The sequence below is a fragment of the Varroa destructor genome, unplaced genomic scaffold, assembly GCF_002443255.2.
Source record: "Varroa destructor unplaced genomic scaffold, Vdes_3.0 BEIS01000001.1, whole genome shotgun sequence".
Classification (NCBI taxonomy): Eukaryota; Metazoa; Arthropoda; class Arachnida; order Mesostigmata; family Varroidae; genus Varroa; species Varroa destructor.
In genome coordinates, this window is record NW_019211454.1 from 76,742,382 (window position 1) to 76,758,635 (window position 16,254).

The 16,254-nt window shown below is 37.7% G+C and overlaps 2 protein-coding genes and 1 long non-coding RNA gene across 28 annotated transcripts in view; 1 reads left to right on the forward strand and 2 right to left on the reverse strand.

Moving 5' to 3' along the window:
• Window positions 1-4,023, reverse strand: part of LOC111246511 (uncharacterized) — a 31,359-nt gene extending 27,336 nt beyond the window's left edge. For 10 of the 13 annotated variants that reach the window (XM_086988990.1, XM_086989327.1, XM_086989421.1 and 7 more), the window contains exons 1-2: window positions 3,510-4,023; window positions 556-709 (exon numbers count right to left, since the gene is read on the reverse strand). In XM_086988990.1, the coding sequence (XP_086845116.1) occupies window positions 556-709; window positions 3,510-3,756 (401 nt within the window). In that variant the 5' untranslated portion in view covers window positions 3,757-4,023. The remainder of the gene's footprint in view (window positions 1-555; window positions 710-3,509) is intronic. The other 3 variants (XM_086989373.1, XM_086989482.1, XM_086989549.1) reach the window with 2 other exon arrangements.
• The window catches only part of LOC111248264 (uncharacterized), a 51,617-nt gene that overhangs the window by 19,582 nt on the left and 15,781 nt on the right, over window positions 1-16,254 (forward strand). For 4 of the 14 annotated variants that reach the window (XR_015327493.1, XM_086988432.1, XM_086988476.1 and 1 more), the window contains exon 9: window positions 8,921-8,956. Coding sequence is in view for 9 of the 14 variants with exons in the window: in XM_086988432.1 (XP_086844558.1) it covers window positions 8,921-8,956 (36 nt within the window). In the remaining 5 variants the exon portion in view is untranslated. Of the gene's footprint in view, window positions 1-2,053; window positions 3,181-4,116; window positions 5,612-8,920; window positions 8,957-10,954; window positions 11,833-12,240; window positions 12,373-16,254 lie in introns of those variants that run through there. The other 10 variants (XM_086988572.1, XM_022800321.2, XR_015327585.1 and 7 more) reach the window with 9 other exon arrangements.
• Window positions 9,721-14,176, reverse strand: LOC147759114 (uncharacterized). The gene is made up of 2 exons (XR_015328016.1): window positions 14,045-14,176; window positions 9,721-10,089 (listed from the first exon to the last, which is right to left on the reverse strand). It is a non-coding gene; the product is annotated as an uncharacterized LOC147759114 (long non-coding RNA).

A 16,254-nucleotide genomic window follows, 5' to 3' on the forward strand; every position in this document is an offset into this window, starting at 1 on the left:
GAAACTGAATGATAACCGAAACTGAATGATAACCAAAACTATAAACGACTTTAGATTACACCATTATACGAAAATCCCCCTGCTGCAAGCATATTTTTAAATCATAGAGAGAATAGGCGAATTTGCTTTCGTCTTCATTTAATTTTGTAGTACAAGAAATAACACGGCAGCTTGACGAGTAACGACTGAAGAGGAAATTTAGGTTTTACAAATCCCCTGAAATAGCCCTTAAATGGCATATTGTAGCTATGGTTTAACATACGCGCTATGTCTCTAGTCGGATTGCAGTGTGAATAGCTGCATATGTTCGTTGCAATATTACGAGCAAAATGTACCAAAAATACTCGAAATCCTATTTCAGCAAGCCTCTGATATCGAGCAAAAAGAACTCATAGCTTCAAGATGAGGATACGGTTTTTTGAAATACAATCGTGAAGCTTGAGCATCGAATATCAGTTAACTCATCCTGCAAAGCCGTGTATATCTGGTAAAAGTTTATCAAAAATATGGGTAATATTTAAAAAGCAAAGCCATGAAGTGAGTTGTGCACTACACCTGTAAATGAAAACGCGACACCAGAATGTCACCTTCTTATATAACTCCTTCGGGGAAAACTTGATCTCAATGAAGCGCGAAGTGAAGGAGGTGTCGAAAGTGTTTTCATTCGGGACGTTCATATCTGGGTCCGTGTTTCGGTTAAGTCTTATATCTAAACACAAAGAAAATAAAGAAAATCAAGAGATTTAGAATGTGTAGCTAAATTAAAAATGTAACAGAATAAAAAAGGAAAAGTGTTCGAAAAAAGCGTGCCAAAGGCTACCGTTCATCCCGACGTTTTTCAGAATTAGACGTACAAATCGCATATCTATTATCGCATGTTATTTTCGCGGTATTACTCATTTTGGACGAGTACTTGTCTACGTAATGTATCCTCAGAGTGGTTCTCACGCACTCAGCCTTAAAGGTAGTTTACGTCAACTAGTGTTTTTAGTGCGGAAAAAATTAATTCATTCATATAAAGCAATTCATTTTCTTTATTTCAGCCATTAAACCCTTTGAAATATAAATACGTGTCGATAAACAACGTAAGCACGTAACAACTATTAAGGCAATGCTGATGCTTCCATCCATGCTTTGCGATTAATATAATCAATAACCTGTATACAACTGCTATGATTCGATTTGTCTATGCGTGACTTCTGATATCTGTGTATACGATCACAACATAGAAAAAATTAAAAAATTTGAAAAGCATAGCTTAACAATAATGGTTTCCATTTGACTTTATAAGGTTTTCAGAGTGCATGATTTTGTTTGAACTGGGCAAGAGCGTGCTTTCTTACTTTTTTATTCCTATTTCTTATACATTAGGTTCGGTTTTCTCAGATTATTACTTAAGTTCGTTAACTGAAAGGTGAGGAAGTCTCTTTATCAATCTCTATTTCTTTAGATTTAGAGGAGTCAAATTCTACCTTGAACAGAATTGAGCTATTTGATAAATGGTGCACAGATGAACATTACGACGGCAAGCTTTTTATTATAAAAGCTTCGGACGAAGTTTTCAAAATTAAAATATTAGTATATAACAATTTGCATTTCTTATTGCATTATAAAATTGAACGCGGTGCAATCGGGTGAGGACGATGGTATATAACCCTCCGTAAGGATATGAAATTTGACGATGCCATCGGTTATGATTTATCATCTAATACATTTTGTAGCACCTAGAAGAATAATTGCACAAAACTTGACCAATAGGTTGTACAGCCTTTCAGAGAACCGTGGCTATTGCCAACCAACTATTGTTTAGAACTCAAATTATCCGGCAAAATCGGGTAACTGAAAATGGGATATTTACAGATCCATTTGCTGGTCAGACATTATGTTAACGTTCTCTAACCATTGAGGAATCCCCCAAGAGAAGCGATAAGAACATATTGTAGCAACATGTTTTATAATCGTCTACCTGAAGAAGTTCCTAGAAGCATTACTGTTCCTACAAAAACGATGCCAGGAAAACATTTTACTATGATTTTAGAATTTGCGATTTCAGAGGCGGAAACTCGTCCAGTGTGGAAAGAAGTCTTCCTCAAGGGCTTAGTTCATACAAGGTTAAAGCCAAAATGTGTCTAAGCACAGCTTTGCCGTACCCGCTGATATCTTAGGTACATGGAAGGTCCATACAGCATCTAAGGTCCGTAACGCCAGCGGCCCGCTACGACAAGTCTCGACAGTGCAGACAGCCGGGCTGCCTACAACTGCACAGAGCTTCTGTCAGCATCGTAAGAATGTGAAGAAAAATAACCTCTGCTTGAGACCTTCAAAAAAGATCCTAAGATATCTTCATATCTACGATGGAATTGCCGCTATTACTGAAGGTCGAACACATCTTGAACTATGTCCTGGTCGTGCTGAAAACACAGGTTACGCCCAGGAACACTTGCACCAAACCTCGTTGAAAATCAGTTTCAAATTGTCCTGCTCAAAAGAAACCGGACCTTGTCTATCCAAACAGCAAAGTCGTACTGTTTTACAATCATAGAGTTAAAAACCGTACCGCGTGCCTTGTGGAACACAATGTTATTATTTGCGCATTTCAAGGATTTTTATGGCGGTGTATATGCCACCAAGTAACAAATAGTGCTGCTAAAAAACCGTGAAGCTCCTATTTTTTGAAGGCCTACAGGTCCTGGTTGACTTTTCCTGTCATTGGCAGGAAATTTATAATTATATTATAATTAACGCAGACGAAGATAAAATACGTCAGAGATAATCGTTTATTCTACTAGGGAGAACAACTCCAGGAACACATTTTTATTGGATTAGACCTCAAGGTGGTCATGGCATCATTGCTGTGAAGAAAATCGTTACTCCGTGAAAAAAACTACAGTGAAACTCCTAAAACGGATTAATGACTTATGAGGTTTTTTCAGTGCCATGCTTGACTGATGGCAAGGCTTGTGCGCATCGGCATCCTGTACTCTTCAGTTTATGCAGCCCGTCGAAAAATGTCGGCTCGTTTAAAATCACCATCTTGCACGCCGTGCCAACAATTACTTTTGCTGTACTCGCAGCGCCAGCTGACAAACAACTGGCGGGCGTGAACTACCAAGTAAAGAATTCTATGCCCTCCAAAAGATTTAGGTACTTGGTAACCCGTAACTAATAAATGTGGAATAAACACAATTAGACCATTCTACAGCTGGCGCAGTGTTAAACTGTCTTGTTAAACAAACGTCTTTTTTCCAGATTGCTTTTCCTTTAATGGAGGGATGCAATAATTATTGTCATTCCTAAATCCAGTCGTCGCGGCATGGTATGGAAAAGAAGAACCGTTGTTCCGAAATTTTCTTATATGTGCTGATAAAAACACCAAATGCGCTTGTGCAAAGTTTGAGTGCATTACCCAAGGAATAACACGGTATCTAGATGAATCATACGACTATAGTAGCATGTAGAATCCTATTCGCTAACGTCAGAGAAACGTTAAGGATTACCTACCAATTTACCTTTCCAGTATTCGTAGATTTCAAGGGAGCCTCTAACTCTTGTAAGAACACGCCTCCTAAATGCCATATTAACAGCGTCACGAATAGCTGGACCCGCAAACGGTGGATTCGCGTAGATAAAATTTCGAAAGAATCCAGGGTTTTTAACTGCTGCCCCTACAACCACTGGAACTGCATGTGCAATAGCGCTTCCTAATCCTGGTTTTCCTAACGGTCGATAACGTCTTTTAAGTAATGGTTCTTCCATGTAAGCACTGCCGATATATTTCGCAGTACGCGTCCTTGGCTGCACCAATAACAATCCTTTTACGTACTTGTAATTTAATCTTTGTTATATGTAACTTCCTGTTAACGGTCACTGGGTTTCCTATTCCACATACAAGATCTCCTTTAAGTCTCTTGAGTTCTAAGCTAAGTGTTTTGATAAAATAATCTTGTTTAAGCATGCCACGTATGATATCGTCAAGAGTATACGCGCTATTGCTGACGTAATCCATGTCTACTTGTTTAGGCAAAGCGTCCACTTATATAGTGGATATCTCTCCAGTAGGGGAGAGGGCAATTGGAGGTGACGTCATTCCTGTAGGGACCTGCTATATTAACCACAGAAGTCTCTCGGGGTAATACTGTACCCGAGAGACTTTGTGCGCCCAAACACGAAAATGGCTGCCCGACAACTACGATTTAGAAGAGCCGCGTGGACATTGAATAACTATACTGAAGAAGAACTGAAAAATATTAAAGAAAATGTAACCCAATTCAGATATATCATTTGGGGTTACGAGATAGCTCCTAACACCGGAACAAAACACCTCCAGGGATACGCTGCAACAGAGAAACCTTCTACGTTGGACCGATTCAAAACTCTACTCAGTGATCGTGCTCACATTGAAATAGCAAAAGCTTCTGAAGAAAAGAACAGAGAATACTGTATTAAATCTGGCCATTTCGAAGAGTTTGGGCGTATAAACTCTCAGGGTCAGCGAAATGACCTATATAATGTGGTGGATACATTGTTAGACAATAAAGACGATCCCATTGGTGCTGTTGCTGAATCGCACCCTGTGGCATTTATAAAATTTCATCGTGGAATCAAAGATTTAGCAACTACCTTGAAACTAGGTGCTAAACGTAATCATCGAACGAAATTATGTATCGTTTACGGATATCCTGGCACTGGAAAAAGCTTTGGAGTACGCCAAAAAATCACAAATTTGGCGAAAATCACAAACCCAGTGACCGTTAACAGGAAGTTACATATAACAAAGATTAAATTACAAGTACGTAAAAGGATTGTTATTGGTGCAGCCAAGGACGCGTACTGCGAAATATATCGGCAGTACTTACATGGAAGAACCATTACTTAAAAGACGTTATCGACCGTTAGGAAAACCAGGATTAGGAAGCGCTATTGCACATGCAGTTCCAGTGGTTGTAGGGGCAGCAGTTAAAAACCCTGGATTCTTTCGAAATTTTATCTACGCGAATCCGCCGTTTGCGGGTCCAGCTATTCGTGACGCTGTTAATATGGCATTTAGGAGGCGTGTTCTTACAAGAACTAGGACTAAGCAGCGTAAACGTAGACAGGGTCGCCGTTATGCTCGTAAGAGGTGTTATGCGCTTAGGAGGCGTTATAGGCGTGTTCGGGCAGAAATATTTACGAGAGTTATTAAGGACTATGATGGATCAGTTGGAGGAACACCAGCTAGTGGCCTAATTAACACGCTTAGTCCTCTAGGAGGAGTAATGAAGATTCTACCCAGTAGTAAACTTTTTAATCTCCCCGAAAACTTTAGGAATTTTACACATTATAAAATATTAAAATATATTGTAAAATTAATTCCCGAAGAACACGCCCCATTCACTGCGTCAGAGGTAGCTCCAGAATACCGGTATTTCCACTAACATACACTAACACAGACCCATACGTAAGATTAACGTTTCCTTCAACTATGACTAACGAGGATTAACGATTCAGTTATATACGGGACCAGTTTCATCTCTCTGCAACAGGCCTTAGCCAGATTGGGGTCCACCGTTTATGAATTGAGTCTGACCGTGTGGTTTATCAAGACGGTGGGAACGGAATTCCTGCGCAAATGGTAGAGTTGTGACAGCCCCTCGCTACCACTTCAATTTAGTCTAAAGCAACGATGCCAATTCGATTTTGTACGCTTATTGTTTTACGTGGGCTTTGAATATCTGTAGCATGTTCCTTGTTAAGGGACCACTGGCCATAGTGTGGATCGAATCGGTACAATGCCAGGTGCTGCCTTATCGTGTTGTGCACTACGGGTACATCTAGTCAATGCTTCAACATGTTGGTCCATTAATAGCTACCCAGATAGTTTTAACGATTATTTTCATAGGCTACCTTAAAAGCTTTATATCTTAGTGTTGTAGGTAACAACAGCGCTCGTATTTTTCTTAACATTACCTCATGAACTTTACCTAGTTCATGAGTAATTGATGAGTTCTCATGTTTCCTAATTACCGATGTTTTTTATCGTAACCATTTTTTTTCAAGCTCCAGCTCATCACCTGTTGCACTTTTACTCCCGCTAAATGGTTTCACTGTTGCCGTCAGTGACATTATAATAAATTCCCCGCACTCTTGGGTAATACACTAATAATTTTTGGCATAATTTATAGGACATAACCAGTAACGTAGAAAACAACATACCGCACGGTATCACATCTCAGTTGAATAAGTTACAGGCTTTCAAACAAGCCGATGTTTCTTTTTTTTCCATAGAATAATATTTTTGTATAGTACCTAATGCGCCTGAAGCTTACGCCATTGGCAGTTCTCTTATTGAATTCGTAGTAATATCGCTACCAGCCTCGTGTTTGAAGCGTCTGCGAGTAAAGAGCATTTGTGTCAAATACAGGGAAAGAACATATTCATTAACCTTTTGTTTTATAATCCGGAATCCATTTGATTGCTCAGGATCTCATTTAAATGTCATGTCTGATTTCAGAAAATTTTTTCCGCAGATCCACTGTGTCGGGGAATCCTGCTATGTATCTGATATATAAAACAGCAATATCGAATACTCAATCTTTTTAATGTTATTTCATTATATTAATTCTTTAACACCTTTCACATTATCCTCACATGCTCATATTTGCTTGGAGCCAGTAATCAATACAAAGGAAGTGTTCTTGGAACTCCTAATACACATGTTTAGCTAAATGTTATCCCTGACATCCATCCGTCATAAAAATACGGTTGGTGATGCCGCTAGTCTAAAATGGACCTCTTATATCCAAAAAAATCACGAATGTTCCATCAATTCTGTCTATATATATATATATATATATATATAGTTTAGTTTATAATTTAGTTTTAGTTAACACAGGCAGAGTCAAGACAGAATTAACCAATAACCAACAGACAGAGTTTTATTTAACTCTTTTTTTTAATTGTACCAGCAAGTCTTCTAAATAGGAAAATGGAGACGCGTAAGGAATGATAACTTACTAATCTGCTTTAAATTTACGAAGTCCTTTTCCCATTCCTCTTTCCTATTACTGTAAAAGTTGCTAACCATTAAGAAACGTGGATTTTTTAATAATGCACTGACCTTTTAACCTTTTCCGAGTTATTAGAAGTCATTTCTTTATCTTGCCTCCCTCTTGCGCTACTTTCAGTTTGTCTTAATGTGTGTTGACACCTTACAGTGTTTCCCTTTCTTCCAACAAAATCTCTTAAAATTTAAGACAAATCTTTAAAAAGATTTTAATCTATTATTCCGATTTTGCTTACTAATTTAATCGAACATCGTCATAATATTTTCGTTTTCGCTGTTTTATTTGGTTTATACCTCTAAGATACATCTCTACGGAAGTTTCCGTAGCGCGGGTATAAACGCACAGTACCTCTGGTCCACAACTTTCGACGATGGAACTCATCTCTGGTTGCTATCAGCCTCTGTGTTCTAAAAGTGAAGCCTTAAAACGAGTTACCATGTGTTAATATTTCGTACCTATGCTCGCAGATCGCCGCATGTCATTCAAATTAACCTGTCGATCTGATTCGAATATCTCCATCCAATCTTTCAATGCGAATATCTGCTAGCTCGCCGTTGAAAAAAACTTATGTAATGTCGTTGTTCCAGTCATCTCGATCGGACTTCGCTTTGACACTTAACTCGCTTGTCCTTATTTCCCGTGTACGTCCGTTCGTTGTTTCGAGTTCGGAAGTATAATGATTGCCAAAGAGTCTTTCTCTTTAGTCCCTTTCTTTTATAAATTGCACGCCGGATTCGATATTTGTCCTTTTCTATCATGCCTATTACCATGACATACCAAAACAGTCTATTCCACCACCGCATGGAAATCTACCCAAAATGAAAGTAAAAATTCGGGGAGATCGCCCACGAATTTTATAAAAGGGCCCTATGTCCTGAAAAGGGCTACACTAATTTAACAGGGATGTAGTGACGTATTATATAGCTAGAGACACACTATTAATGAACCTAACGAATACTGTGGCCATGCCAGACGTGGGCAACTTCGTGATGTGCATCACACTTTTAGCTGGCTAAACGTAGCATGATGATAAATGAAAGAATGGCAATACTACAGTGTATAAAGCAAAATGTTAGATCTTAAATGATTCTAAATAACAATCCTGCGAACTTACGTGCTTGCTGCACCTTCATAGTACCCTAGCTACATACGTAAAGCTGACATATAAGTTCCATATATATGAGTCATATTGTGTCACTATGTTATATATGCATTAATTGCTACCTCATAAAATTGAAAAATATAATTGATGACTAAAGTGGCTGTAATTCGGCAACATGATTGTTGGAATATTGCTGTGGAGTTCCCTAACTCCAATAAAATTCAGAATCTGTTTAATCTGATTTAATCTATGCTTGTTTCAGTCTTACAAAGGATGATGAATTATCATATCGTTTACAAACTATTTGTGGAAGCGTCTCTGTACATGGATATTGACACTTTTGAATTAATTTAGATTAGTTATATGACAACACATTTATTTATCATAGGATCATAGTAAACTATTAGCAAATTGAGAGTGAACATTTAAAAAGTGTTGTAAAAAATGTAAAAAAAGCTAATATTTAAATTCTTATTAATTAAGATTCTTAATTAAGTTATCTAGCAAGAAGGTTTGCAACTTTTTTTCCCTTTCTATTAAAATCACCTTGTAACATTTTTGGATCAAATCTTTGGAAATGAACTTTCATAATTTAAATGGCTTTCTTCAAATGCCTCTCCCGTTGCTCGTTACAACATCTTTGTAGCATTAAAACTCAATTGGGTTTCGCAATAAGAACAATCTGTTGCCAATAGTATATCACATTTTTCAAAATGAATAGCCATACGAATTTAATATTAACGCATATTTTATTGTTGTCTCTCATCTTGTTTAGGGAGCGCCGGGCGATAAAGGCGAAGGAGGACTTGCGGTAAGTATATTTATTCTAAGTCTGTGAAATATGATGCGAGTTACAAATGCCCTAATGAAGGTGACTGTTTTCCGAGAACAACGTGTTTACTAGGTTTAAGTTGGTCTTACTTTGATACTTATTAACCTGAGATGAGCACAGTGACGAGCCTAGACTGTCAATCAAGGTAATGTTGCGCTTTGGATGTTTCTCTTGGTAAAAAATAGAGGAGTCAATCCGTTCGGGCGCGAAGTATCGTCCTTGTGGAGATCTTGTAATTTTTTTTAAGTAAGGTGTGATAGCCGAACGCAAAGCCCGGGCAGAAAAATCATTGAGAGTCGATTTAAACACCGCGCACACATAGCATATTATTTGCTTGTTGCTTTTTAGTTTTTATCATCTACACATCCATCCGTTTTATTTAACAAGTCTGGTAAATGCACTGTTACTAAGCGTGAGTTCATCTGTATAATTGTCCGCTTGTATGTGACTGTAGAACTCAAACTGATTTTGTGAGGTGGTCACATTGAACTAATTTTTCTTAAGGATGCTAGAGTTTCATCTTAAGAAGAACTGCGCTTAGGAAGGAGCCGATTGAATGAACACTTTTTTCCCGCACGTTTGTTTTTCTTATGAAGCGAAATGTCAACTTCTTTAAGTTAGTCGTTTTTCGCGATTTGCATGAGAACCCTTGAAAAATTCTAAAATATTTATAATATAAAGCTCTTTGTTTTTCAATCTTGACAGAACAGACACAACATTGAATTTGCAGAACATTTTCGATATTCTGTTTTTTTTTTTAATGATTTAGGTATGAGCAAGCTTTGTCCAAACAGTTCATAATATGTGAAATATTAAACATCATGGTTTATATTCTTTGACTACGTGAATACTTTAACCCGAAGAGGTACTTTGTTTCTTGTAGGAGGGTATAATGCTGATTTGGTAAATTTGCAAAACCGCTGAAATATGGGCTATCTTGGCATATGGTTCATATTCCTGGATCAGATCAATACTTTTCTGGATTGTAGAATTATCTAAAATAGGGAAACGAAATATATGCAACAGGATATCGACGTACAACAAAGTTCCAATACTCGCATTAGTAACAGAATAAATACTTTGAGAGGACCTCTGGAACTGCAACGGAACGCCTGTAACCATAATCAAATAACAATGAATATTACAGGTTAGATACAATATTAAGAGGTTGACAAGATAAGTGCAGCGTTGCGGCGTGCAGGTAGACAATGGTATCCGTATAACTGCGACGAGGTAGTTATTGCTAACAGATCGAATAAATCGGTTTGTGGTATCGTTGAATGAAAAGTCAAATTAATTTGTGAAGATGCTTAAAAAAGGAATCGGGAATTAGTGGGTAATCTTTTTTTGGCGGAAATAAAACCACGCGTCGGAGCGTAGGCCCACATTCGACCTCTATAAAATGGGTCTTGCCTTGGTGCTGCCGAACCATAGTAGAATTTAACAAGATTACTGTAAACGCAAACGCCTGCAATCTAATAAGTTAGGCTAAGTGTAACGCAAATAAAACTATTTTATCCTCAGGTCAGGGATGAACTCAGTTATGCGCTTCAAAATAATTCCTACCGCATTTAGTGCAAACATGAGACCATTTTTTCCTGCTTCCATAATAGTTCAGGCGCCACAGAATAAAGACATCTTTAAAACCTGGGAACATTTTGCTGCTTTCACGATTTTGCTTTTAAATTTTCGATTGAAATTCTGATTTGTGCTTTTTATCGTAAAATTATCGTAAAATGACAATGTATGTCGGTGTAAAGGCTGAGAAGCAGATTAACTGAAATGGCGAAATGCGATAACTGCAACCGAGTATCGAGATTAGAAAAACGTTGCAACTATAGGGTTTGAATAACTAAATAAGGTTTAAAACTGGCGGATGACTTTGTACATAGGTAGTGACACTTGTTTGGGATCACTTACCTATTTGTGGACTGTTGTTGTTATTTTATGTATATTTTATATATATTATTATTCCAGTATTTTTACGGATTAATGGCAACACGAAAATGGAACAGATGATACGGAAATGAGCAGTCAACTGAAATATTTCAATTGGACAATGCGATCACTGCGACAGTATAATCGTGATAGGGCTGAAAGTTATGTTGGATGTACTCAAATAATTCGAACACTCCCAAAATTACTGCATTAATTTATCTGGGCTTTCTAAACCAGGGAAATATAATTACTGTAAGGTCGTAGCCGTAACGGAACAACGAAATCGAGATTGCATAATCTCAAGAAAATTTTATAACTGTAAAGGTCTACAATATAAATATTTGATCGAACGTAAATCAAATACACTAATACTAGAATAGGCCAATGAAACATTGCCACAGGCTATCGGGTTAGGTGGCGTAAGGTATTTCCAGTAAGGTAATTATTGGTTTATAATATAATTCAGGCTAGGCTGGGTGTAAAATTATGAATCAAATTGGCTCAATTAACGGAAAAACAAGCATGAAACAAAGCCGTCCGCTCGGTCTAATATCTACCTACATATTTAGCTAATTACTTACTAAAACTCTGCACCCGTCTGTTTGTTTAGCTGCTTGTTTATTGGACCCGAATCGCTTTTTTAAAGTAATTGCATTGAGGTGACTGATGGGTTTCTAGAAATTCATGTAAGGGAGACCTGTCGGTAACATGGAAGGTACTGATAAATACTTTTGCAGGAGAGTTTCTTTAAAGCATGAAGGAGAATAAACTATATTTATCGCTACAGCGGGGCAGCTGGGGTGCTAGAATATCTTAATAAAAAAATGGGGTACGTGGAGAATAGTAATAGCAACGGGATGAAATGGCAGTCAAATATTTACCTGGACGTAATAAAGTGGAAATCTGTTTCAAAAAAATTCTAAATTTTTCATGAGCGGATGTCTAATATATGTAAATTAAGAAGTCGAAGTGGCTGATATGGCAAACGTTTTGATAAATTTTTTTTTGGAAACTTCTCCTAGTAATTTTTTGATTGACACAAACGTATTGCTACAGTTTTCTCTATGCAAAGTACCACTTCTTTTTTTTTGACACCAGTCTAGCAATTTCGACGAGCCGACTAAAAGTATATATATATTCCGATGCCTAAGATAGGTATTTCGGAATGAAAAGGGCCAAAAAACAGAATGCCGTCTTCTGCTTTGGTTCTGTCACTCGGATAAAGCCTTTTTACATGAAAGTCTACGTATAGGGTTTTTCTTAGAACTAATCCACAACGCTCGACGAGCTGAATTGAAATGTAATTAATGTTGCTATACTTAAAGTTTTCAGTGTGCAAATGCCATTTATGGGCGAAAATTTAACATGATCCTCTATATAAGAGAGACGCTTTTCGCTATCAACCAATGGATCCCGACGAGCGAATAAAAATTCTGTGTATGTCTTAACATCTAAAATGGATATCTCAGTATGAAAATGCCAAAAATACGCTAGTCGTACCAATTTAAGTAAAAGTAAAGTTAAAATTGGTTTCAGTGTAGTTTTGAGCCATTTATTAATCAATGTGCATTCAAAGATTAAGGTAGATACAATACAAATAAAATTCGTTCATTTAGAACGGGTCGACAAAATAGCTGGCAAAGCATAATGAGGTAAGTGGTATAGTAACTGCAACGGGTTATTTGTAAATAATTCTAAACTACGTGAAGCGTCAGCAAATTAAGGTAGTCAAACAGGTAACGCAACACAAACGCTAGGCAAAGCCCGCGAATTAGTCAAGTTTATCTACTTAACTAGTAAAAGTCCTAGGTAGGTGATTTCGTTCGGCCCAAGTAGCTGATTAGGGTGAACAGATTCGACAAATTTTTTCTTGTTCGGTATAGCTCCGCCCTGCAAGAAGTAGTGCTTAGGATGGAGCCAATTGAATAAATGCTTCTAATTCTAGAGGAAAAGATTTGGTTTCTCTCTATTTTTATTTACTTTGTTTAAAAACAATGTCGTAATGCTCGTTAAAAACTACCGTGATCCGGGCTATACGGCGGATGTATCTAAATTTCCCATCCGAATTCTCTTAGCTTTTGCCAGATAGTTAAAGGTGTATACGATCCGGCAATGACGCCCCATCTGTTAACTATTCCGGTCGATTTTTTTAATGGCTTGTTGTTATCTTGCTAGGTAGTGACAACAGATGTCCGAATCAATTGTTTGCCGGATAACAACTTACAATGCACCACTCTTTTTCAGTCCAACCGGACACATAGCATACATTTTTGGCGTTGGCCCGGATCATATCACAAAGTGTGTAGTACATGTTTTTTTTTTCGCACATCACTGTTGTATGTGAACCTTCTTCATTACCCGTGATATATCGCCACAGAATTTGTTGCCTGATTTTGTTTCTGTAAAGTTTCGCAGATGACTTGCTTCAAATGTTCAAAAATTATTTGGTGGTAGATGCTTAACTCCTTAATAATGTTGTGGCTACCTATGTATCACAAGCTTCTTTCTGTAGCTAGCATTCACCAGTTAAAAATTGTTTCATGACAAATGTTTAGTTCCTCGGCGATGTAATGGCTTCCCGTGACTACCAATGGCTCTGCTTTTGGCTTATGCTTTTAGTCCATGGCTTGACTCACGCAACAATTTCATCATTTTCTTTCATAACTGATTGACAACTACGAAAAGTATCTTTGACATTGAAATTCCCAGAATGAAAGCAATAAAATAATTTGTGAGCCGATTTTTTTCAATAATCATCTTGGCTATAAGCAGCTTGAGCGAAATGTGTGCTCTTATCCCGATAAAATTTTGAAACATAGCATGTAATATATATATATATTTGTTACACTCTATTATTATATATTACTATACTATTATACTGCACAAAACAATTTATTTTTTGTAGAAATTTCAATCATTCTTAGCGTGTTCAAGATAGAGTGCCCTATAAAAACATTATATTAGTTATATTTGGCCCTTTTGAATGGCCCCAATGCCCACTTGACGCAATTCATATGACCTGGTATGTGTGACTTTAAAGCCACTTAGCTAAAAAAACGTCAATCCTTGACACCGAATACTTAGTGACAACGCATATGTCTCTATATACAGAAAAAAATATATACTTACTTATAACGTTAAGTTCACTGACCATGATAATACGAACACCAATTTTCTGGAAGAATGAGAAGCGAACAATCGCTTGTGAACTCGTTTGGAGGCACAACCAACCCCACTCAACCACCAACTGATTAAGACCATTACGACGTTTTTGATTACTAATCATCGGCCCGCCCAACTAAACAGGAAGCAAAACATCTTCCTGTTGGGAAGTGTAATCACGAAATATGCCGTTTCTCTAAAGCGCTATTTTTCAAATGTGAGAAGACGTATTTTTGCTGCAAGAAAGCAAAATTAAATTAATTGGACATTAGTTGGCTCGCTACATCATGCTCTCCAGAGCCAACACACCTGCTTGAAGAACTTTTTATGCAACCTGCAGATAATATAATGCGCTGTTTTCCATGACATCGTTTGGCGTGAGTGCACAGTAGCATTTTTCAGTAAATACGTATAATTTTTTCTTAGTTATACAGGGGTTCCTTTATCGTTGAATAGGTCTGCCGGTGACGGTCCATGTCCGAATATATTTGAACATATTCGAATCCACTCCTTGGATCTTCAAATTGCTATCAAACACTGACTGCACAATACGAGTCATCCCGAATTCTGTACGATCGTTGAAATACTAAGTTGCGCTTCAACGGGCGAATGTCTATATGTATTATTGCTCCACAGCAAAGGAAAGCATTTAACACGTACGTGAAGCTCGTAATATTATTGATCCACAGCGACGACCGCTGATGACAACAGCTGATGAGATAAGAGTTATAGTTTAGTATTGCCGCGGTCCCTCTATACAAGACCAGCACATCGTTTTCCGCTACCGAGACACTTCACGTTATATCAATACCCAATCCACATACGATCGGACGCCTTTCCATGTTAGAATCACATCGATCCTAAGACAATTTTTAGTACGTTCTTTTGTTTGCCTTTGATGACGACCGTTGGCACCCTTAGGTACGAACAGTTCACAACGGGAGATTGGGTTGATGCATTAAATCTGCCCCGGGCTGGTTGACCGTACCAACAGTACCTTGTTGACTTGGCGGTAAAGATTGCATTGTAGAGTTTATATTATATTCAATGCAGTGAACGGTTCATCTGAGCAACAGTATATAGGGGCCAACACCGGCACAATCGTCAATGATGACGATCTAGCCCTCGTAGGGAAGCGCTTTATCTTCTTCTCGATGAATTAGCTTGGACAAAATTGCTGGTTCAATCCCTACCAAAGATACATTCTACACAATCTTGGCGAATGAAAAAAAGTTTATTCCACTTGTTTAACTGTAGATGTCAAAAAGGGGCTACAAAACAAAGGCAGATATATGCTAGTAAGAGACGACCCAAGATGGCCTTATTGTACAAACAGTCCTGTTCTCAATATTTCGTGTAAGTACCACTATCACGTGGTATTATCCGTTCTTATATTAGTTGCTACTTCAGCAGCTATTGCTTTTCATTATGTATGTGACCAAGCAAGCCTTTGTTCATAGTTTCTATGATAGCTTAGTGGGTAACGTATTTGTCTGCTAATTTTAAAGACACGTTATAGTTTCGGCTCGAACCCTGGCCCAAACACCTCGTTTTGTGCTGGGAGCGAGCCGTCTGATGAACTGTTTAACGGCGATGCCGGACGTCAAAATCGACACCTTTGAACATAGTACGTCGATAATGGGTAAAACAACATAGTACCGCTACAGTATCGAAATAATAAATCAGGTGCACTATAGCAGTTTACCGCATAGTTACGTCTGGCCAGCGTGAATATGACTAAATGCAATGCCAATAATGTATTCAAACTGAGCTTCACCACATGGACCTTCAACATGGTTTTAGTGTCAAGCGGTTCTAGCTAAATTGAAAAAATACTTTGCAGAATGACCACTAATTTCAACGGTATCACTAGTTGCTCACTGTTTTCATTTACGATTAAAGGCAGATAAAAACGCATGCAAAATAATTGTCAACGAGAACGAGCGTCCGTTCTTTCTAGAATATCAACAAATACAAAAAGAGGTTACCTCTATATATGTTTGCGTGACGCAATGGACCCATAGTTTGTGTAGGCATAAGTAGGTGACTTAGGGTGTATGACATAAGGTTCCGCTGTTCTTCCATGAGTGTAATGAGGTTACCCTTCTGCCTATTAAAGTCTCACTTAAGCTCTTCTCAGCAGGCTATAAAATATCATAAAAAATGGTTGTCAATTG